This window comes from Lates calcarifer, linkage group LG16_LG22, assembly GCF_001640805.2.
Source record: "Lates calcarifer isolate ASB-BC8 linkage group LG16_LG22, TLL_Latcal_v3, whole genome shotgun sequence".
Classification (NCBI taxonomy): Eukaryota; Metazoa; Chordata; class Actinopteri; family Centropomidae; genus Lates; species Lates calcarifer.
Genome location: NC_066848.1, coordinates 16,899,135 through 16,922,873, shown reverse-complemented (window position 1 = coordinate 16,922,873; position 23,739 = coordinate 16,899,135). Strand labels below are relative to the sequence as shown.

Here is a 23,739-nt window from a genome sequence, read left to right as displayed (position 1 = left end):
AGGACCACTTCGGCCGAATGTGACACCTGTCAGTCAGGTAAAAAAATTTGTGGCCAACAGAAAAGGCAAACAGGGGTGACTGTACCTCTGAGGTGGCAGTGTGACCTGTGCTGTGAAATGACAAAAATCCATAAAACTGAATATTGCAGTTAGCCTTAGTTACAGTTAAGTTTATAATTACTGTTAATTTTATTTCGGGCAGATGCAGGAAAATGGTTCATTGTCTGACAGTTTCTGAAAAATTAATAATATCAATGATAATATCAATGAAATTAGCTGTTTTGTTAGACGTAAAAGAGTAATACTAATATCCATCTGCCCTGTTCTCTGTGAGGCGAGAAGTGGAAGAAGAGCAAGCGAGGGCAGGTGTTGTGTTGTGACTTGTTGTGAGGTGAGATGGCAGGAAATTAGTCACATTGTCCCCAAACACATCTGAGCCACACACTCTCTAGTGAAAAAAGTAATCACAGCTTATTTCCTGAATTTCACCAAATGGCCTCAGTGGAAATAGTCAAGTGTGTACACATATGGGTACACACAGCCCACTATACAGCGTTTTGAGTATGTGTGTGTGTGTGTGTGGTGTGTGTGTGTGTGTCAGTAGATGGATCAAAAATGGCATTTTCTGCAGTGCTGAAGTCTTGATTGACCAATCATAGCTGGATTTAAAGTGCTACCTGATCATTTAGAGTTGAATCTTTGAGGCTCATTCACCAATCAGAACTAACGTTTCAGGGGCATTGACCAATCATAACTCGATCTGCAGTGTTTATAGATCAATCAAAGCAGGATTTATCGAGATCACTGACCAATCACAGGGGGATAATACTGCAGTCTTTGCCAGGATTTATATTCAGTTTGGTTTGCACCACAGAGATGCCAGAGAGAGTCACACTGGGTTTGTGTGATCTATATTTGCATTTATTAAAATAGAAAAACACATTTTTAGATATAATTTATTTATGCTGGTATTTCTGGAACTCTCTGCATTGACACAACCAGACCACAGGACATCCAGTAAACCTCCCAGGCCTCCAATGCACCTGCTCATTAAAATGTTTCCCCTCCCTCTTCTTCTCAAACCGCCACACCAGCACACCAGCAACAGCTGCGAGAACATTTTACAGTGAACTAACTAGCTAGCAATTGGTTATCATGTGAGATAAAAATAATAATAATAATAATAATAATTCAGCACAACAACTGCCTGAAAACCTGTCCAGGTGTTGACAGGTTTCAGGACAGTTGTTTTGACATACTTACCCATGGCAAGGCACCAAAAAAAGCCTCCAAGTCTTTTCTTCCTCTTTTCTAGCTGTCTAGCCGTTTTACACACTGATGCCAGGTGTGAACCTCAACCTGTCTCAACTAAAGGTATGGATACAAATTACCAGGTCTGAACAGGGTTTCACACTCTGCCACACTTGTTTATCACTCTGTCTCTTCCCACAGTATGTGTCCATCTGTCTTCATTGTACTGGCTGACACAGCAGATATACATAGAAGAAACTATTGGAACAAAATAGGATAATGTCACGTTATAAAGTGTGACCACAGTGCACTAAAATTCCTCTGAATCATAACCCCCTTAATTCACAAACAGCGTTGTAATCAGGATTAGATCTGATTGGTGGGTCAGAAGCTGTTTATGGAGATAAACGATCCAAACGACCGACCACAACAATAACAACAAGGGATGGTAGGAGCTGAACAAGTGAGGAAAGAGGTGGATGATTAAACGAGAAGAAGTCAGGAATGTGGGCCAGCAGGGTGTGATAATCTGTCTCTCTGCCATCTATCCCACATGGGAGAGAGAGAGAGAGAGAGAGAGAGAGAGAGAGAGATTAAGGGGATGTATGATGTATTCTGACCCATATTCACATACACAGCAATGTTTTGTGACCCACATACTACCTCATCTAAATACGCATCCTAATTTAATACTGATATGGTTGTGACTGAGTGCATGTGTCTGAGTGTATTACATTAAGAATGAATGCCCTGTTGTACTTAGAATACCACTGCAATCTGATAATGTGATAATGTAATCTGTATAGTAGATATGCTGTCAGATAATCCCGGCAGCTCAGTGGAATGAGCTTTACTTCATTTGTTTTTTGTTTTTTGTTTTTTTAGTGTGTGTGCAGTTAAAATCAGGGGTGGGTTTAGGAAAATTTGAATGTGTAGGGCCTACTGGATCATAGTGTAAAGAGGGGTTTTCGTCTTTTTGGTCATTTTGTGTCCCTTCCTTGTCAGTTTAAGTCTTTTTGTGGTCTTTTTATGTCTCTTTCTAGTCAGTTTAATGTCTCTTTGTAGTCATTTGTTTGACTATGCAACAAGAAAACAGTTACTTCATACATAGGCTGTAGTCCGGTGGCTTTGGGCCTGTGCCCAGTAGGCCTGTTCAGTATTCCATCCATGATGCTAATAAACTAATTACCTATCACCTTCTGACCATGGTAGGGGGCATGATTCCGGGAGGTGGGGTGGGGTGGGGGGTGGGCTAAGCCCCTGGTTAAAACACAGTATAGTCTTTATTGAAGGACGTCCCCTCTCCAATAAAACAGAACATTGAACATCCAACAGCAGAATACTTGTATCATGTATGAAATGATTAAGACAGGGAAAATAAAGATGGATGGGGAACTCTGTTTGCAGTTGTAGGAGGGTCAGGATTTGTTCACATTTACCATGTTTGCATTGTAACTGCTGTCTGCCAACATCAAATACTGCCTATCATTTAAATAAGCAGCACACAGTTTTTTGCTCAGAGTCAGCAAAGTGCATGGCTCATCTCACCCTCCTCATAGTTGGTTCATACCACTGCACCTGTCAGTCATCTTGACGTGTTGTCAACCTTGAAACAGCAGCAGGCCTGAGGTGGAGGGAACCAGTGTGTGTGGAACTTCCACAGGCCTTGCAGAAAGAAACAGTGAACACATCTGTATTTCAATAATTATATAATTTATGTGAATTATCTGTTCATAAGCTCACTTTGCCAAAGGCATACTTTTGTTTTGCTTTTGTTTTACAGTATTATTGTTTCTCCAACTCTCCTGTGTTGGCACTGGCCTCATCTGGATACAGCCAAAACCATCTCACTGGCCTGGCCACAGTAATTGAGCCTATACACATGGGATAGTATCTTAATATAAACTGTAACTGAATACTATCCTCATGCACTACTTTTTGGTTACACCCTAAAATCATCTGTACTTCACTAGTAAGCATACATTGGCAGCAGGAACTACTGTGTAGCTGATGTCAAGGGAAACCCCACATTGCAGTTAAAGTAGTGGCTATTTTGTCATTTAGGTATAGGAGTTATAACATAAATGTTCCTTATGGCTTTATTTAGACATGATAGGACACTGAGTTGAAAAGTATTGCTATGATGGAACAAGAATGTCTTCTGTCAACTCACAGGCTACATACTTATTTTACCCTTGAAACATTGTGAACATGAGGGATGTTTGTTCCTGCTTCTAACAATGAATACAATAAATTCTCTCATCAATGACATAATTTATCAGAAACCTTTTCTATTGTATTTGAATTTTAGAAAGTTTGACTGTGCACAAGTATGCACCAAGAAGAGGTTAAATTTGTTTAATTCCTATATGCTGACACGCTGTGGTATTAAGCTTTAACTCTTGGGACTGAATATCTGCAGTGATTTATTGGTGTACACCCGGTGACATCACTGGTGGGCGCGGTTGCAGGTGCAGCTGAGCATATGTCTGATGTGAAACTAGCTTTAAGACTTTCAGTCAGACAAAATTGCTTTTTAGCCTGGAGTGAAGTAACTCTTTAAAGAAGGGAAGGGTATTTCAGCCTCATAGGTGTGAGGGATTTTACTACTGAGTTCAGGGTCTCCTCTTTTTCTTCTCCCCCCTCCCCTGCTTCAGTGGTAATTCAACCTGATTGTTTAATGGCCAATGTCCTTCCTCCTGTAGCACCAAAGCCCCCCTGGCATCTATTCAATACCACAACAGGAAGGATCAGAGAGTGCAAAGGAAGGAGAACAGCAAGACAGTGATGAAAGAAAGAGGGAAAGAGAGTCAGGAGGATGTGCGTGTCAGAGAGATGTTCTCTTTGGGCCTGCTGTCCTCTGACCAGGCTGTAGGAAGGTTGAAGCTTTTCCAGCACACTGCACAAGTGAAGAGACAACATCACGTTATGTCACAGCCACAATGACATCTTCTGCAAGTAAAGATACATTATCTTTCACTGAAAGGCCTGCTATTGACAAACACTTTAGGGATTTGTCAATACATGTAAAGTTATTCATTTTGGCAGTTTTTTAAGGGTTTGGGTGAGACAAAATATTCTGTTGAAATCAGTGCCAATACAATACCCAAGCTTTAGTGCTGATACTAAAACCTCTTAGTTAATGTTATAAGCAGCACAACCTCTCTGGTACTTGGCTTATTAAGTGAAGGCAGTAGAAACTCAAATTATTATCTTCACTTCTGCGTAAACCGTGACGTGCAGTGTGCCTCCTTATACTTACAGGTATGCTTGGTTTTCCTTACCCCTGCATATTCAATGGAAACAGTCATGTTTTACTTGAGTCTTTCTGAAAGGGATATTTTTAGTGTTGAGAGTGGTCACGTGTCAGAAAAGGAGGAACAACATTGTTTCTGCAAGCAGTGGAATATCTCCGGTATCCCGAGAGGTTCAGAGAGTGGAGGTCATCCTGCTGCTTCTGATGCTGAACACACACTAAAAAAAACAGGTGCACGGAGGAAACACAGGGTATATTCTCAACAACACACTTATAGGACTGATGAATGATTAAGAAATGAATGATCTGATCACTGAAGCTGATCATTAAGTGGCAACTTAAGCACTTAGTAGATGCTCTTAATTAGATCAACTTACAAAAGTGCTGTAGTAAAAATAAGAGAGGGCCACAGTATTTTAAGAAGTAAAGTAAACCTTCTCTCCTTCATCATCACTTACAACCTGTCAAAAAATAATCTAAAGTAAATCCACTAAGTTGTAATGTTAAACAACTAAGTATAGTGTTGTAATGGAACAATAACAACACCAGCTGAGAGGTTAATTAGGGCCTGTTCTAGTGGATGCAAATCCAGCTCAGGTCGAGTTCAGTCACAGTCTGAAGGGTTTTCAGCCTGTGGTGAAAAACAGGGAGAAACTACAGTTGTGACTCAGGAGAGAGAAGAGCCAGGTCCCAGCAGTGCCCTTATAATTCTGGAAATGAAAACAGTACATCATCTTAAGTCTACTAAACAATGAACAAAATTTGGAGAAACTAACGTGGCAGCTTTCCATACTTGAATGTAGACAAAAAAGATGCTCCTGACAGCAGTTTTTTTGATTCATTGGACTCGTGTCAGTCAAAACAAACCAGTCAACTGGGCCTACAGGCCGGTACTGAGACCTGGGGCCTGTTTTAAAAATTGCTTAAATATCTGTGGACAAATACCTGTAGCAAATACATTTAATGGGATCCTGCTGTTCTTTTATTAACATCATTTTTCATTTGGTGCCAGTAGTTAGAGCAGTCAACTGATTACAGAGCTAAAGTAAGAGGCTGAGTGGAGACAAGTATGATGTGCCAAGAAGAAAGAAACAAATAACAAATAACAACAAATAATTGCGATCCTCAGAGGTCCAAACAAGAGAAAGAGACTAGAAATTAAACATACAAACATGTTCTGTGGTTAGATAAGATGAAGACATATATAGTCATAGCACTGTTGGTTTTTTAAAAATATTAACAACAACATAATTTTCCTTCCCTTTTCAGGAACGGGAAAACAAAATGTTTATTATTCGGACTGCATGCTGTGGTGGAGATGTTTTCAATATCACTTAGGTTGATTGGGTTAAAAATCCAGCTGTGTGGTTAATGCATCCTAATGAGCATCATGTTCTAACTGCATTGATACCGATTGTTATATGCAACCGATTTAATTAGCCTTCAGCGTCAAATTTGATAAATGTTGTCCATTAACAAATTAGTGTTTTTAGGATTGGAGTGGGTTTACTGTATGCACAACATTTTCATTATCTGGTACTATATATTGTTTTTGTTTGTAACTTTGTACCTTTTAAACAACTATCTTTATTCACAGTGTTTTGTTTGTTACTGAGGAAAATACAGAGATGTGGTTGGAGAGATTTTTATTTATTTATTTTTGGATGATGAGTTGTTATCATGGCAACAACAACTTTTTCTTGGATCCATATAAGAAAAAAAAAACACACACAGTATTGGCAATAAACCCCTGCTTCAAATCCTTAGATAGTGAATGCTAGGTTACTGAAGTTCAAGGAATATAATCAGATCCAACTCAGCTCCCCAGCCTACACACACGTTGCCTTGTGGCTTGTAAGCTGAAATACATCAGCTAAGAAATACACACGTCTTAATGGTCAAAATGTTGTATGTTGCTACATGCTCTACTGTATGTGGAGATTTTAGTGTAAAATTTTAGTTAAAGTCCTCTCAGCCTCTCATACAGTCATACTATCAATATCAATACTGTGTCATTATTGTGTCTTCTCTTTGGAAAGTACATATTGAAATAAGCAACCTTTTATCTCTTTATTCTTTTATTTTATCCTCCCAAGTTTGTGCTTTTACACATACTAGTTAAGGTTTAAGCACAGTACTCATATCTGTGCAGAATTACATTAATTTGCATACAGTAAACATTTTTCTTCGATGCACACATAGGCCTTTTTCACATATGAACTCGGGGCAATGTACAGAGAATGAGGTCCACACATTCTCCAGTGTGGTCATTTCACACATGGAGCACGCAGTCAGAGTGAGACATGTTTTCACCTACTGGAAATATTCAGTTTGGTTTAGATGAGGGGTGGATGAGGAGACCAGAGCTGCAGGAGAGAACGTCATCAACACACCCACTCGCTCGCTGTGAATTCTCTGGACAATTACCTGCTCTGTTCACACATCGGTTCAACTGGGCACAGACTTCCTAGGCAGTAGTTGGCAGGATAAAGTCCCTTTAATTTGCGTTCACATGTACAGCTCTGTTGTGTAATGTCCAGAAAAGTTCAGGTTTGCAGGGCATGTGTGAAAGCAGATATGCTCATTATGGTTAGTGAGAGTTAGACTTGGTGCTTTCTGTAAAGTGAGGATCCACAGTATTTTTATTTCTAACTTTCTAGTTGGTTACTTAGCTTTGGTAAATTCAATTCAGTTTAATCTAAATGGATGATTGTTGTTTAAAACTGCAGATTTAATGTAGCATAAATCTGAATGTGATTGTTGCTAACAATGAAGGTGTGTTCTGCTAGTCATTTACATTTTCTATTTTGTTCTTATTTTGATCAGTCTTTATTAAATGTTGCATTTTAGTTCTTTCTTTCACTCTTTCACTCACACTGGTGTGTGTGTGTGTGTGTGTGTGTGTGTGTGTGTGTGTGTGTTGTGTGTGTGTGTGTAGCAGGCTAGCAGTTCAGCCATCAAAAGAGAAAAGTCTGTAATAGTTATTACTATTGCTACTCTGAGTCGGCAACTACTGAAGTGGGATGGAAAGATGGAGGGATGAAAGGTCAAGAAAGTGGTTTAAGGAGAGAGAATGACAGGAAAGATGGATAGATGAATGACAGCTAAAGGTTTTCAAGATGTCCCTGTCTGTTGTGTATGGTGTTGTTGTCAATGAGTTATGTTCTAAAACAAATACAAGCCCAGGTGTGGTTGTTATGAAATCAATCATGAGTCATCATCATACAGTCATAAGTGTGTCTACATTAATTTTCATAAACTACTGAAGTTAAAAGAAACTGATGCATTCAAAATGTATGCACACCATAACATGTTTTAGAAAATAGTTGGTAAAATGCAAAATGTATATAATTTGTGGTAAATAAGATTTGGGTAAAGGTGGTACAGTCCTTCAAGACTCCAGTTACTTCCTCCTTAACACTTGCTGAAAATTGACGTCAATGGTGCTGTTGGCTTGAGTTGAGTGTGTTGTTGTCCCTTATCAAACATCCTGCCACGAGGAACTCTTTCTGCCTCGATGTCTGTGGATGTACAGTCAGCCGGTGCTATGGTATATTTCATATTGAAGAGAAGGTGGTGGTAACTCATAATGACAAGCTGTCAGATCGAATCTGAGTGGCTGCTTGATGCTCCTGTATAATGTATGCAGCTAATGTACAAAGTGATGCAGTGTACGCAGCAGCAGTCAATATCACAGGCTCTTAACCTTTATAGCTTGTGACACCCAAAAATAAATGACTGCTTGTGACTCCCCAATCTGGATTGACACAAACACACACACACACACACACACACACACACACACACACACACGCATTACCTATATATTGACCTTTAATACCAAGTAATTTAACCTACAGATTTATTTTTGAACTGGATAGATACAGTACACTACATATTTATATTTATACTGTGGTTACACTCCTTAATTTGACTTCAGGCTAAAGAGAAATCCACCAGATTATTAGTTATCCCCAGTCTACCCTGTTCTCCAGGAACTATTTAGTGAGACAATGTAATTTATATCTTTGCTAGACAATTTTTTCTTCAATGTCCTTTGGCTACAAATGTAAGATATAAGTTAGCTATTTCGATTAGCTACTGTACGTCTCAAAAAGCTGCCTGCCACCATCGCACTGCATCAAAAAAAAATGCAGGCTCTCCATTCATTTTGATAAATGAGGTGGCTTTGCTTTGGCACAGCAAGAGTGCCACTGAGGTTTTTGGCCAGCAAAACCTTTGCCACTACGCACTGCTGGATAATATATATGAGCACAGGCACCTCCATAATACTATACTTTGCAATGTAATGGTGTAATCCTTCTGTTTACCTTTCAGTCGCTGAGACAGGGGATGAAATGATTGTTACTTTGATACCTTTTCAGTTTTCAGATCATTATGTACCATTGTGCAGAATTTTGGCATCTGATAAGCCATCAGACTCATGGATGTATTACTCACATTCACAGATTCTGGATATGATTTTATCTGCTCATGGGTACCTGTAGCAACATGATCACACCAGTGCAGCCCCTTGCTTTTTAGTGGAGTAAAACTGATCTATTCTACTTCTACAATGTTTTCTTCACCCTGAGGTTGTTGAATGTTGCTGTAACATGAACATGAAAGAAGGCCTTGCTCTTTGAGGGACAGCCAAAAGTTCTCTGTTGTGCATCTCTCCTGCAACAGCTCTCCTAACAGTTTGATGTCTATTGTTGCCATACAAAACTCCAACCATGTTACCAGATCATTCGCTGTTACATCTATCAGCAGAAGAAAGCAGGAGATAGGTGCAGCTGTAGTTCTGCCTGCAGACAATTTGAAAAACAGGCCCAGAAAATAAAGACAACTTGAGTCTCATGCACATTAAAAGAAAGTGAATAAGTCTTAGGTCAACACTCATCTTAGGGCTTGTGTCAGCATCAGGATTATGAACTGGCCCTTTGCATCCTACTATAGTATATAGTGTAGAAGATGGGTGCATGTTCAGCAGTAAGCTTTAGTGACAAACTGTCAAAGTGAATTACCTCTGTTGCTGTTTCATTATATATAAACATACAGTATACCATATATGCTCTCACACACAGCAGTAATTAAGTGTGTAGAGGTCACTTCTCATGCAGAAGGCCTGCAAGCATGAGCTCTGCTGAAGTGCCTTTGAGCAGGATGCTTAATCTTTAACAAGAAGCCAATGCAGAAATGTCTTACGATGCAGTATCACAATCAGCTGCTTAATGTTGGCTCCAAAGGTTTTCTGTGCTGATGTCCATCCCCACAGAAGTTAGGGTTTCAATAACAAGTTTAACTTAATGTGTGTGTTTTGGGTGCTTTGGCATCTAAGTCATCTCACTCTCTCTGGCAGTTGCTAGTTTGTTGTCAGAAAATGTGCATTGAGGCATGTTTTCTATAAATTATGATCTCTTCCAGCTTCAGAGGTGCTGTTCTGTCACTCACTGTGTTGGGTTTACCTTTGTTACATAATGAATGTTCACAAAAGACAATTTTATTGAGGCAAATAAAGCATGACACAGAAGATTTATGACCATTTCTACTGCTGGATTTCTCGAAATATATAGGCTTCTTGTTAACCTGCCTCCCTCTGTTCATTTACAGTGATTTATTTCATGGGATGAATGTGTAGGACTAATATTTTTACAATCTGAGACTCATACTATCCACAGCATGAGACAGAATTTTCTCTCCTCTTTTTCTGTTTTCTCTCTGCAGCTGGGTTCAGTCCCCCCAGGGTTTTGAAATATAACACTACCACCATTTATTACAATCTTTCCCCCTCTCTGTCTTCCTCGCTTCTTTGCTCTATCAAAATTATTGTGTGGTTGCCTTCTCTCTATATTGTTACTCCACTCCTCCTCCTCTGTGTTCAATCCTGCTGATGTGGAGAGAAAAAAAAGACATTTCCTGGGTGGACATTGCGTTCATAGAAAAAGCAAATTATGTCTTTCTTCATAAGAGGTGAAACATCTTTTTAATGTGACATGGTGAGAGAAGTGGTGGCATTAACCAACCCCAATGAGAAAAGCTGAAAAAGCTTAAATACATTCTAGCAGTTTGATGACATCTCTTTTAAGTATCACTTTGTCTTTACAAGTTGTCTTAAAACATTTCAACAACCACAAAGTATACCAGATACATTAGCATAAATGATGTTTAATCAAAGACACACTGAGTTTACCATCATCTGCATAATGCAGACCAGATGGAATGTCAAACATATAGACTCTGAATTTCACATCCTATGTGTGCACTTTTCACAGTTTACTGTCAGTAACAAAACCTTTCGTTGTTGCAGTAGAAACAAAAGCAATCATCACTGTGACTTAACACAGATCAGAAATTACTCCTGACTACATGTGCAGGAAGAGATGGAGCATTATTTAATTACAATAGGACTACGCAGTTAAATCTGAATATATTGTAGTTTTTGTGTGTGTTATAGTTGTAACTGCAGCAGACGATAACAGTAATAACTCTTTCATGAATTTATCACTATATTGCTGAAGCTTCTATAATATTCTACTGCTATATCCAGTATTGTAGATGAAACATAAGTAGCCTGTTTTACCATAGGCCTCAAAATTAAGAGAAATTGCTGTTACCAGAAGAGACAAATTAAGCTGTGAAAGTGACATAAATGACAAGTTCATGTAAATGTTCTTCTATATCTTCTGATGCTGCTGTTTTGAATATGTCATTATGTTGTACCCATTTCTAAATATTTTAGTATACAATTTTTCCAAATTTAACTTTAAATTTGTGCCACATTTGGGTGGACACAAATCCTGCCCTGTATGTGTGTGTGTGTGTGTCTAACATTACAAAGGGAGCGAGGTTTATGTGAATTTAAATCTATATAATTATAGATTTCCATTTGAGTTCTCTCTGGAGAGGACGAGAGGAAAATGGAGTTTATGAGGAAGAGATGAGAAGCAAAATGAAGAGAAAATCATGTTAGAAGAGGGAGAAAGAGCAGACAAAGAAGTGTGTGAGTGGGGAGACGTTACTGAGAGAGGAGAGAGCTCTGCTGGGAATCGTTTGGGGTGAGAGAACATTCTCCTCTTCTCGGGAATCTGTGTGAAACCAAATTACTGTAGACAACAGAATTACAGACGCAGACATTCAGGGGGAAAAGAGATGAGAAATGAGCAATAGAGAAGCATAGAGACTGAAATGAAAAAGATATTGTGAGTGTAAATCATTCAGAGATTTTGATTGTTTCTCCTGCTTTATATTTGGTGCAATGATAGACAGAAAAAGAGAGAAAAGCAACAGGAAACATATGTTTCAGTGCAAAGGAAGCAGTCTCCTGGATCAATCAGTGGCAAAAATGACACATTTTGCCCTGCAGCAATGTTGTTGCACCCCATGTTGTTACATCGGTGTACTCTTGAAATTCCACAGAGATGCATAATTTCTCTAAACTGGGCAAGTTATCAAGAAGAACAAGAAACAAATGCATAAATTTGATGAATATTAAAGACATTTACTTATTGTACCCTCGTCTTGTGATAGACGGTGATCGGTCAGACCCAGTGTCAGCTGGGATTGGTTTCAGCCCCCCTGCGACTTCTAAGTGGTATAGATAAGGGATGGATGAATGGATATTGTGCCTCCATGTCTTACCATTCATGGTAAACAAATACATTTATAAAATCTGAGGGAAACAAGTTTCCAATGTACATGGCAGTTTCTCTGCACAATAAAGCAGCACTGACTGTTGGTAGGAAATGGGAAACAAACTGTCTCCAATGTCTCAAATTTGTGATCCAAATATTATGAACATGACTGAAAAAAGCATGATTGAATTTTTGCCATTGCCAACGATGCACCCCCTGATTTGAGCAGGCCTATATTTAAACTTCAAGCAAGTTACACACAGCTCAATGCTCTGTGTATTCATTACATCTGAATGGTGTCACACACTATGTAGAGCGCCTGAATGACAGCATCAGAATATTTTTGGCTGCAGCATGAACAAAGCAAAAGAAAGAGGAAGAATAAACCGAAGTCTCATCCTCTCTCCTCTCTCAGCTCACGTGTTGTGAACGTAGAAAGATAGATTCAGAGTGACTGGCACTAAGGCAGATAAAGGGGTAGACAGACAAACAGGCAGAGGGTGGACAGGCAGAGCAAACAGACAGATGAGACATTAAACAGAAGAGGAGACGAACAGGATCGTCCTGTAATCTAATGATGATGATGACTGAGTAGAGAGAGCGAGAGATTGTGTAGACTCTAGCTCTAATTATCTGTCACACACTGAAATGGAATAAGTCCTCAGGGAGAGAGAGTTGGAAAGATGGGGAGAGAGGAGAAGAAGGAGATAGTATAAGGAGGGAGTACGATGTGTGCAGGGTAAGACAGCAGTTATGTAACACGACCCCCTGGTGCACTGTCACTGTAAGGCCTGATGATAGATAGATAGATAGATAGATAGATAGACTGTTTCTATGTTTAATTAAAGATTCTGGTCATTTGATTTGTTTGATTTTTATTGATTTATTTATGGATAATTAACTCAATAAATGTGATCATGGCAATATTTCATTTAAGCAATATACAAAGGTCTTGATATTTCATTGCTAGGGGTTTTTTTGTTTTTTTTTTTTGCCCCCACTGTTCATTTCCTTCAAAGCATCAGTAATAACTAGCTGATGAACAGTATTATAAAGTATGTGATGTATTATAAACAGCAGCTAAAGAGCCTGATATTTGCCTCTGGAGTTGGTGGAAACCAAACATTTCATATGTAAAATGTGTAGTCTTATGTACATCAGTACATTTAAACCTATCCCAAAACTGCTTTTCCAATATGAATATATATAGTTACCCACCCTGACACACACTCTCAAACCTGACCTCCTCTCTCTCTCTCCATCACCCTGCAGTGAGCTCCAACCAGAGCCATGGAGAGTACCCAGACTGCCGCAGTGAGAGGGAGTCGGGAGGGGAGGCGTCTCTCCTGGTGTCTCCGTTGGTGGTGGCGGGGATCGTTATAGGTTTGGTCCTCTTCCTCTCCTGCATTACCATCATCGTCGGCAGCCTGCGCAAAGACAGTCGACTCCGAAACCCACACCTCCGAGCTAGCTATGGTCAGTCTACAACTGTCCGTAACACTCTGACTTTCTGACAGATCCAACATATAGCTTTTTTAATAACTGGCTGACAAACCCACCAGCCAAATACATTAATTAATTAATTAGTAATAAGGTGATTGACTAACAGGTAAAACATGACATCTGATGCATCTTCCCCCTCAAGGATTGTGGCATTTTTACGAAAGAAGCACATGATAATAGCTGCATTATCACTATCAAGCTCATTTATCCATTCTTTATACAGGATATCTATATACAGGATGTTAACTAATGAAATACCACCACACATTTTTGTTGCGTAGGTTATTCTGGAATTCACTACACCCACACTCTCATGCACAAAACTTGCATCCAAAGTCTTTGGCAGAATTTCAGTTTCCCAAGAGAATGTAAAATATTTCAAGGCACAAAGCAAATACTGTGGTTGCTGCCAGGACTTTAAATGGATGGAAAGTAAAAAATAAATTACCTAATTTCATTGTCCTTTGAAGCTCTGTTGTTATTTTGCTGCTTCTTTTTTATCAGTCATCTAAGTTGCGTTGGCTGGAGTGCTATTTGCTCCAGAAACAAATTACATAAATGCATGAAAGATTTGTACATGATAAAAAATGCAGTCCATCACCCCAGTTATTGTAATGCTACTGGATGCCCCCAGATGATAAAAGTCTCATTCAAACATGTCTCTGTCTCTGCAGGACCAGATGGTTTTTCCTATGGAGGTTCAGTGGGAGAACTGAGGTCTACCTGCTTAGAAGACTTTCCTCCTGGTTTAGACTTTGACTCATACAGAGAGACTCTATCACAAGTCAGCAACCTGTACCCTGACTCACCTCCACGGTAGGTTCCTCTATCAATCTAAGGTTACTATGTAACCGGATAAAAGACAATGAGGTATTCAGTATTCAGGTGCAAAATTATTTGTTTATTTTATTTGTTTTTAAAGTAAGTTAAGACCAACGTCTATTCACTTTCTTGACACTGTTCCGAATTTTTTAATGTTTCGATATATGACATAACCACCAACAGCTGATTAAGTAAGATTAACAGAAAAATTAACTTTGGTTTTTGTACAGATTAAACAAATGAGATATGACATATTTATTACTGAGCTTTATCCAGTCTTTGTGCTAAGCTAAGTTAGCTGTCTGCTTGTAGTAGCTTCAGCGTACAAACCTGAGACAGGTGTCAATCTACTCTGACTATTGGCAAGGCTTATATTTTCCTTGCAGGTATATTTTTTACTTTATGGTCAAAATGGAAATGAGCCTCTGAGCAGACAGTGTTGGTATTTAACAATTGCTAAAATCAATTCTTAAGCCTTTTCTCATCTACCACAAGCTACAGTATATTGGTAAAATAAGAAAGAGGACCAATTCTCCTCTTGCCAATTATGTCAAATGTCAAATATTAAATATAACTGACAGCCCATGTCCCCCACTGTTCTCTGTCCACTTGGTTTGACCCTCCTTCTGTGGTAATTCATTTATTAGAGAGCACTGCTACCTTTGGTGCCCTTTGTGAGGGTGCAGGAATGAGTGTTTGTACGCTGTGCACTCTGTGTGTGAGAGAGAGAGTGCAAGAGAGAATGAGAGAAAGAAAGAGCTTGCTAAAGGCCAATGTCATGGTGTTTTTGATCTAAATGTCAGCTACTCTAATTGGCAACTTTAATAATTCACATACATCCCTCCCCTGCAGTGTGTGTGTGTGTGTGTGTGTGTGTGTGTGAGTGTCTCTTTGTGTGTGTGTGTGTTGTGTGTGTGTGTGTGTCTGTGTGCTTTAGTCTTTAGTTCCTTGTTCTGCCTTAGAAACACTCACTTAACCCAGATTGATTGATCTGAGGTTTGACTTTTTTTCCATTTTACTTATTCATTCCTTCATTAAAGAGAGAGTTCATTACTTACTTAGAGGATTGTCTCTGAAGCCCCTGGTCACCAGCTACACTTCAAACTTTCAGCATCAACATGAAGGATTATGGTGAACTGGGAGGATCTGTTGATTCTGGCCATCAGTTTTGATTATTTCAACTTAGTTTCTCTGAAATTACATTTTTTTTTCCCACCAGTTTGGTATGGCAAATGGCTCTAACTGCTGTGATTCCTATGAGCCTCAGTTGTCACTGCCATGGACAAGAAGCTAGTCAGAGGTGCAAATCACAAGCAGTAGCAAATTTACAATTTGGCATTGCTCCACTCACTACTGTGGCATAGTTGACAAATTGAATTAATTTTAAGCAAATTTTCAGAAAATCACCCATAGACAATATGAATTAATGGTTGTTTCCTTCCACTACTGATTTGCTACAATTTATGAGATGGTTAATTGAGATAAACAGTAGGTAATTCATTCATTAAACCACTGCCACTTAGAAAACATGATGGATTTTTTTTTTTTTAATCATGATCTCAGTGATTATTCATGCCAATCTAATGATCATCCAAGCCTCTATCCAAGGCACCAAATGCCAGTCACCTAACAGTGCGATTGATTTTCTTTTCTTCACACTGCAGCCATGTTGTTATAAGTACAGAGCTCATTTGGTTAGAGGGTCTCAATGGACTCAACAGAGTGTTGGAAATGCTCCATATGAATCTTGATTCATGCTGATACAAGAATATTGCACAGACCTTGCAGGTTGTGGGCCAAACATTTATCATGTTGAATGTGAGGTCGAGGGTCTGTGTTGTGGTTGTGATCTGGGGACTAAACCAAAGCTCCTGTCATGTTCTTGGTGCTACCTTGCAACACAGATAAAATGCATTATCCTGCTGGAAAAAAAAAAAAAAAAATCATCTGGGAAGGGACACACCTGGTCAGCAGCGGGTGTTAGGTCTGCTGTGGTGTTTAAATGATGCTTGGTGCTGCAGGACCTAATGTGGGCCAAGGAGATGTTCCCATCTGGAATTACAGCTACCACCTGACTTGTGATGAATCCATTCAATGTTTATGAAAAATCCTGAACATGCTGATTGGCAGGACAGACATCGTAACACATTGTTTATTCTCACTTCAGCTTAAGCAGTAGAAACATGAGCAAGTGTAACAGTAAATAACATCCCAGTGTCACGACAAGGGAAAGAAAAGGAAAAAAGAGAGGAAGGGGAGCTAGTGAGCTACGTCAGTGCTCTGGCAGGAACCCAGAGCGTTCTGGACAGCCTGTGTGATAGCCGGACTTTTTGGCCCGGATGATGGGACGGCAGCCAATACACACACAAACACACAGTCAAACACACGTACATTGATACAAAACGCATATTTTGTTTACCATAAGGCTGGCAAGTGGTTGTTTGGTACCCTGTCAGCAAGCAGGTAGTTGCAGTCATGTGATGGCCGCGCAGAGTGTGTGCATGTGTATTTGTGTGTACGTGTGTGTGTGGGGGCCACAGATGGTTGAGGGAAACTCAGAGAACTCAGATCAACAGCTTACCTACTGAGACTGTGAACGTTACACTTCCGACACAAGCACACACACACACACACACAGACACACACACACACACTCACACACACGTACACACAGACTATCTCTCTCTCTCTCCCTTCAGAAGAACTCACACTCACGGATCAGCAGCTCACCTGTGGAGACTGAAAGCTTCTGCTTCCTCTCAGGGAGAAGCTGGGCAAGCTTTGGCAGACACACACACACACACACACACACACACACACACACAGCTTCCTCTCTGATTTGTGTTGCATTAGAATATGAGTTAAGAAAGATGTGTGTGACAGCTAGTGGTTTTTCAGCACTGATGTTGCTGACAGTCTTTTCAATGACTAAGATCATCTTAAGTAGCATTAATTGATTTTGTTGATTTTGTGGCCATGTTGTGGCAGTACAAAAAGCTGTTGAGCATAGATATATTATCACCCTATAAAGTTTTAATGGATACCTGTGACATGGAGCAACATTAAAATTTACTCTGTCATGTTACAACAAACAGATGTCATTTAAAACTTTCCTCATGACTAATTAATTATTAATCAGTTGAATTTTTCTCTTTCGCTTGAAAATTTTGGAAAGAGGAGATGGCCCCCTAGTTACCAGGCACTTGATGTGTGTGGTAAATATTTACTCTTTACTTTCTTAAAGCTGTTTTGGTCTGTTTTTGTCTTTAGCACCTCCACCAACTGCTCACCACCTCTGTTTGTCTGCTGTCTTTTGCTGCACAGGTGCCTTACAGTGATTTTATGAATGCATGTTTGCTGCAAACAGCTGACTGCTGCTGGAGACAATGATAAGAGAAGGGAGAATGAACCAAAAGAGCAAAGACTTTATGTGGGATTTGATCCGAATTTTTTTTTTACCCTCAGGTATTCATGTGTGTTAATAAACAAACACTGCTGTGAAACATGTAAAAAAAATTGACATAATATTAACAAAAAGATTCATGCAAATAAATCACCTGTTCAGCAGACAGAGAGACATGTGAGAATAATTTGCTTGTGGCTGTGTCATAATATATGACTGAATGACTATATTTCAGTGTCACTGACAAAGACAGGAAGAGTGTGCTCAGGTCAGGATGGCTCGCAGGCAAACAAGTGACAGGGAAAGTGAAAGACAGACATAGTGAGAGAGAAGGTGAGAGCAGTGATGGAAGCTCAATAATCCAACCTCGAGAATAGCACTGATCCCTCCTGTCCATTTCAAATCTACCATGTTGCCCTGTCATCTTATAGAATGAAAGTCACACACAGACAGGCGGTGTAGAGAGATGGAGAGCAAGAAAATGAACACAAATAGGAAAACAGGAGTCTCATGGACCTCCTCTTTTTAGAACCTACAGTAATGGGATCTGATGAAACCTCAATCTGATGAAATTTCATTTAAAACTCTCTTTAAATGGTTATGTCTAGCTGAAGACTTTATGCTGTGAGCTGTTTCATCCTGAGGAATCAAATCAACACAAGCCACACAGTACACACACACACACGTGTATACAGCATCTATATGGTTTTCTTACTCCATAGGCAAGTACCTCTCACAGTGGCACAGAGCAGGGACATGCCAGTTTTGCTCTCATACACACAGACATACACCCACTCACACTCACACACAGGACCATATGCTGTATGCTGTAGCTAGAGCTGTCCGGTGTCCAGCTCTGTAGAGCGTCACAACCAGTGCATGAATACATGCCAGAGGTCCTCCTTTTCTACTGACCTGTGTGTATGTGACTTAAACTTCCTTCTCTATATGAGAAAATCTGTTTAGGTTTAGGCACAAAAACTTGGTCATTGTTGAAAGAAACCACTACTGATTATTGGTAGGAAAGGGAATGCAAACAGCTGCACAGTTGTGGAATAATTTCCCGTAGGATCATCAGAAAGTCACAGTCATTTGATGTCATAGTCATGTAGTCATTTGATGCATTGATTCATTGTCATTTCTTGTTTTTGTTGCTGGAGTAGTAGGGGAAAGCATAAGCTGTTTCCAGAAAAAAATAAATCAATAAGTAAATCAGTTAAATGCACTACTGGAAGAAAAGTTGGTTGTCAGTCCAACCTTTGTCAGGACATTCAAGAATTAATAATCTCCTCACCACTGGGTGTATAAAAAAATATATGGACTAATCAATTCATCAAGTAGAGTCAAGCGAGACACATGTCCAGAGCTGAGACAAAGAAAGGAGGTAAATAAAGAAGAGAGAGAAAGAGGAAAGAACTTTGTTGAAAAAAAGAGCCTGCTCTCAAATAATCCAACACATCTAAGCAGAAATATACTTAACTTTGTTGAAAAAAAGATTTCCAAGGACAACAGCAGCGATTTCTTATTTTGACACTTAGTAATAACATCCTTAAATGACTAACCATTTAACACATTTTATTTTAAGGATTATTTATGTGATATGTGATCTTTAACAGAAACAGGCAGCAGACAAAAAACAGACAGATTAACAGAAGCAGTTGTGTAACTCCCAGCATGTGTCTCAGAGGGGACAAATTATTTTCACTCAGCCACACCTAGCTAACACACATGTGCATTAGCAGAACACACAAAAGTGTAAATCACCACATTCATTATCTAGTGTGAGGATTTTGCAGAAACACAGACACATACAGCAGAAGGCCGCAGGGGAGTGGAGGAGCTTATAACTCCTGAGAGACCAAAGACACAGGGATTTACAGCATATTACAACACCTCTGAAAACACCCTCGTCTTGCCTGCAGTTTCCCTGTCTCTAATTTTCACCTCAACATGCCTTATTGGCACAAAAGCTTGAGGTCAGTTTCCCAAAGCAAAAGAAAAATAATCAGCAAGAAAAAACTTTTAAAAAACATGCAGCTGCCCCCAATCTTTTGGTTTGTGTGCATGTGTGGAGGTGTGTGAGGGTGTAAAGGAGAGACATTATGTAAAATTCAGATTAGAAAAAGACTGCTATTATCATTTCTAAAAAAAACATCTTATACAAAAAAAGCCACTACAGTTTAAAATGAAACAAAATAAATCACAGCACATTAATGAAACTTGAATAACCATCAACATTATAGAAATACTGAATTTAAAATGAGTTAACAGTGTAAACACTTCTTAAAGGAAGACAGTGAAGTAAGTAAATCTGCAGGTGAGTCACATCAGTTTCCATTGCCTTTAGCGGCAGCTATCAGTCCCCTGTGTGTCCTCATGTCCCCACTGGTTTGTTCACAGCTTGATCTGGAATTAAAAAGGTGGCAGTTCTCTGAACCAGGTGCTGAGGTTTTTATTCAGAAATGTTTGTTCTGTCAGATTTGTTTAAATAAATGACTACTAACTACTACTAACTACTGATTAACTAATTAAAATGTGTAATTAAATTAGCATGATAAAGAACACACACTGGTTTACACTGCTATGATGACTTTGTAAAAGGTCTTTAGATCACTGTACAGACTTACTGGGTGACATTACAAGAACTATTCTGTTTCCTTTTAGCAGTACTCTAATTGTGTGTGTGTGTGTGTGTGTGTGTGTGTGTGTGTGTATGATGGGCAGTGGCTGCAATGGACATTAGGTCTTTCTGACTGAACCTTGTCCTCCCACAATAAGGCTAAAATAGATCCCCCATCCTTATCTCTCTCTCTCTGTGTTACACATTTAACAAGAGACCACTGATAAACACTGAAAAGTGAGAGAAGGTGAACATGAATAAAAACAAGAAAGATATAGTTGAGGGAGAGGCAAAACCTTAACTCATCATAGCCACACACACACTTGCACCACTGGGGTACCACACTGATGTAGTTAACGACTGTGCTGATTGAGTTAGTCTGATTTACTGCTTCCTTTGCCCCCATCATCATCTACCATTAGCTCTGCACACACATGCATGCACACTACAATTTTATAATTCTGTTTTCTATTTAGTTCTATTCTATTTTATGTTACAGTCTATTTTCTCTCTCCTCTCTGCGGCTGGGGGAGGAGGTTGGTAGAAACCTAACCTCTGGGGCTGCTGCAGGAGTTCATCAGGGAAGCGCTTTGGGACTCTGCCAAAACAGTAGCAAGGAGGAAGGCTGTGTGTGTGTGTGTGTATGTGTGTGTGTGTGTGTGTGTGTGTGTGTGTGTGTTTGACAGAGACTGCTGCTTTCCTCAGTTCATGCCAGTGAGAATCTTTGTTGATGGTGAAACATACAGTATTTTCACATCAATTTACATTCAGTGTTGTATATTCCCATAGTGACCATGATATTGTACAGTTTTTCACTGAAGGTCATTTTTCTTCCTCTTTGTGTCCATATCAGTTAGCAAATTAACTGTGATATAGCACACACACATCTGAATAGGGGCAATGGGATTCGATTCAGAGACCTACATAACAGACCTACTACTTGTTTTGGAAGAATTTTTACAAAACTAAATGTACATTTTATAGTTTTTTAATTATCTTCTAGGCTCCAGCCTCCCCATGACCCTTAAAGGATAAGCAGTATAGATAAAGGATGGATGGAAATTATCTTCTGAATGTTCCTTAAAACAAAAACACAGGAGTTTCCAGGATATTTCATGATACTATAAGCTTATACTACACAATATACACAATATACACTGACGGAACTGTCACTTTCACAGCCCTAGATGCCTGAAAAAACAATAAATAATGAATATCTCCTCTTAAATTGCTACTATATAAGTAACTGTTTCATTTTTGTTTTCATCTTCAGTTATGATGAGTGTGTTGGCCCTGGTTCGACTCAGATCTACATACCTACAGATGACCCACCTCCTTACTCCCTGTTGGACCCCTGTCAGAGAGGGCCAGAGCAGGAGGAGCAGCCTAGCTACACCAGTCCGGATCCTTCTCCATACTGTGGAGAGACCTCAGCCAGTGCCGGCTGGTTCTCCCCCTCCCACTACCCGCTGGGACTGCAGGAGCAGGAACATCAACACATCGCATCCATCTCCTTCCCGCTGGAGGCGGCACCGCCTTATGAGTCAGTGCTGGCTGAGCAGGGACATCCCCTCCCTCTCATGCCATGTGACCTTTATAAACACCAGTCAGACAGGGGAGATGATGGCAGCTCCCAGCAACCAGGGGCAAGCCAGATCTTGTAGGACAGTTGATTTGTTTCTTTCACCTGCGCTGTTCGGTTGTCTCCAGCTAAATGAAACAACATGTGTGACAGCAAACAATGGACACTAATAAGATGTTCACATCTTCCACACAGTTGCCAACACCTAATAAGGCTGAACATCAGCATCTCAGTGGACTGATATGCAGCCAGGACTCAAGTTTTCAACCTATCGTTTGTTTCTGGACAAAATAAAAACTCAAAATAAAAAAAAGGGTTTGTCATTCCAATGATGCTCCTTTGGACAATGCCGTCTGGTAATAACACTATTGTCTTCTTCAGTTTTTGTCATGTTTTGACTGTTAATCTCTTTTTTAAATTAGGACAAGAGTCATGAAGAGTCATGTGTCATGTATGGGATTTAGTCTGAATTACTGCTACAAAATACTAACATTTATTCATCATGTAGGCAACAGCAAGCTGACTTTGTAGGGTGTGTGTAGGAGAAGGACTGAGAATTAATGTGGATTTTAGTAGAGTAGTTTAAGGTATACACAAGCACATAGAGTTCCCCCTCTTCCATTTATTTTGGTATGGTCCTCACCTATCAATATTTTCATGATGTTCTGAATGAAATTATACTTAGCTCTGGTGTTGTATAAGTGCAGCCTTGTTAACTACCAGCACACATTCCAGTCTCTTTAGTGTGTGAACATTTAGAGGTGGTAGTATCCTAGTGGTTAGAAGAATGACTTTGTGATGATATAAAATTCAGACTAATTCAGAATGGTCAGGAACAATGACTTATCATAACTCCCTCCTTTCCACTTGTATCTTTCTTCCCCTTGAGCAAGGCACTAAGATTAAAAAGTCATTGTTAAATATTTGCAACATACATCTGCCATCATCAGAGAGGGGGTTTCATCTAGTCTGTTGTACAAATCGTCATAACTATTTCTGTCAAGGGCTCTGGTTGTAATATCAGTGCTATAACCGGACCCCAGCAGCAAAATGTAGCTTGGAGCCCTCCTCCTGACAAGGTTGGGCTAATGCAACAGAGAAATTACATATTAAACTGTAGACCTTAATGCACTGTTCACTGAAGAAATGGATGCTTCTGTCTTTTTCTGTCCGTTTCACCCTCATGAAAGAATAATCTTGGCCTGAGCTGTCACAGATTCCACACCCCCTTTAACAAATGTGTAGCTTTCCAAACATCTTTGCAGTTATTAACCTGCATAAGCTACAACTGGTTTGTGTTAGCTAAATTAATTAATCAGATGCAGAGATTTGAACTGCATGACAGGAATAAAGATGTTGTTATTTTCAATATCAATGAATCCTCTGAACATTTTCTTGATTAACTGATTATTTGTTTGGTCGATAAAATATTGAGTGAGAAATGGCCATCACGTGTCCTAAGCAGAGTAATGTCTGAAATGCTGTTGCCAAGATTCAGTTACTTCAGATGAGCCAAACCAATGAAAGGCAGGGAAAGTTTGGCATTTTTGCTTGAAAAAAGGCTTGAAAAATTAATCCAACTATCAATGTAGTTGTCAATTTTTATTTTTGGTCAATGTACTAATTGAATGATTGACAAATCATTTCAATTCTATTGTAAACAAATTG

The 23,739-nt window shown here is 39.4% G+C and overlaps 1 protein-coding gene across 1 annotated transcript in view; it reads left to right on the top strand.

Annotated features, from left to right (window-relative positions):
• Nucleotides 1-23,446, top strand: part of bean1 (brain expressed, associated with NEDD4, 1) — a 37,991-nt gene extending 14,545 nt beyond the window's left edge. The window contains exons 3-5 of the mRNA XM_018693793.2: nucleotides 13,414-13,617; nucleotides 14,319-14,460; nucleotides 21,763-23,446. Coding sequence (XP_018549309.1) covers nucleotides 13,414-13,617; nucleotides 14,319-14,460; nucleotides 21,763-22,153 — 737 coding nt within the window. The 3' untranslated portion in view covers nucleotides 22,154-23,446. The remainder of the gene's footprint in view (nucleotides 1-13,413; nucleotides 13,618-14,318; nucleotides 14,461-21,762) is intronic.
• The last annotated feature ends 293 nt before the right edge of the window (nucleotides 23,447-23,739 follow it).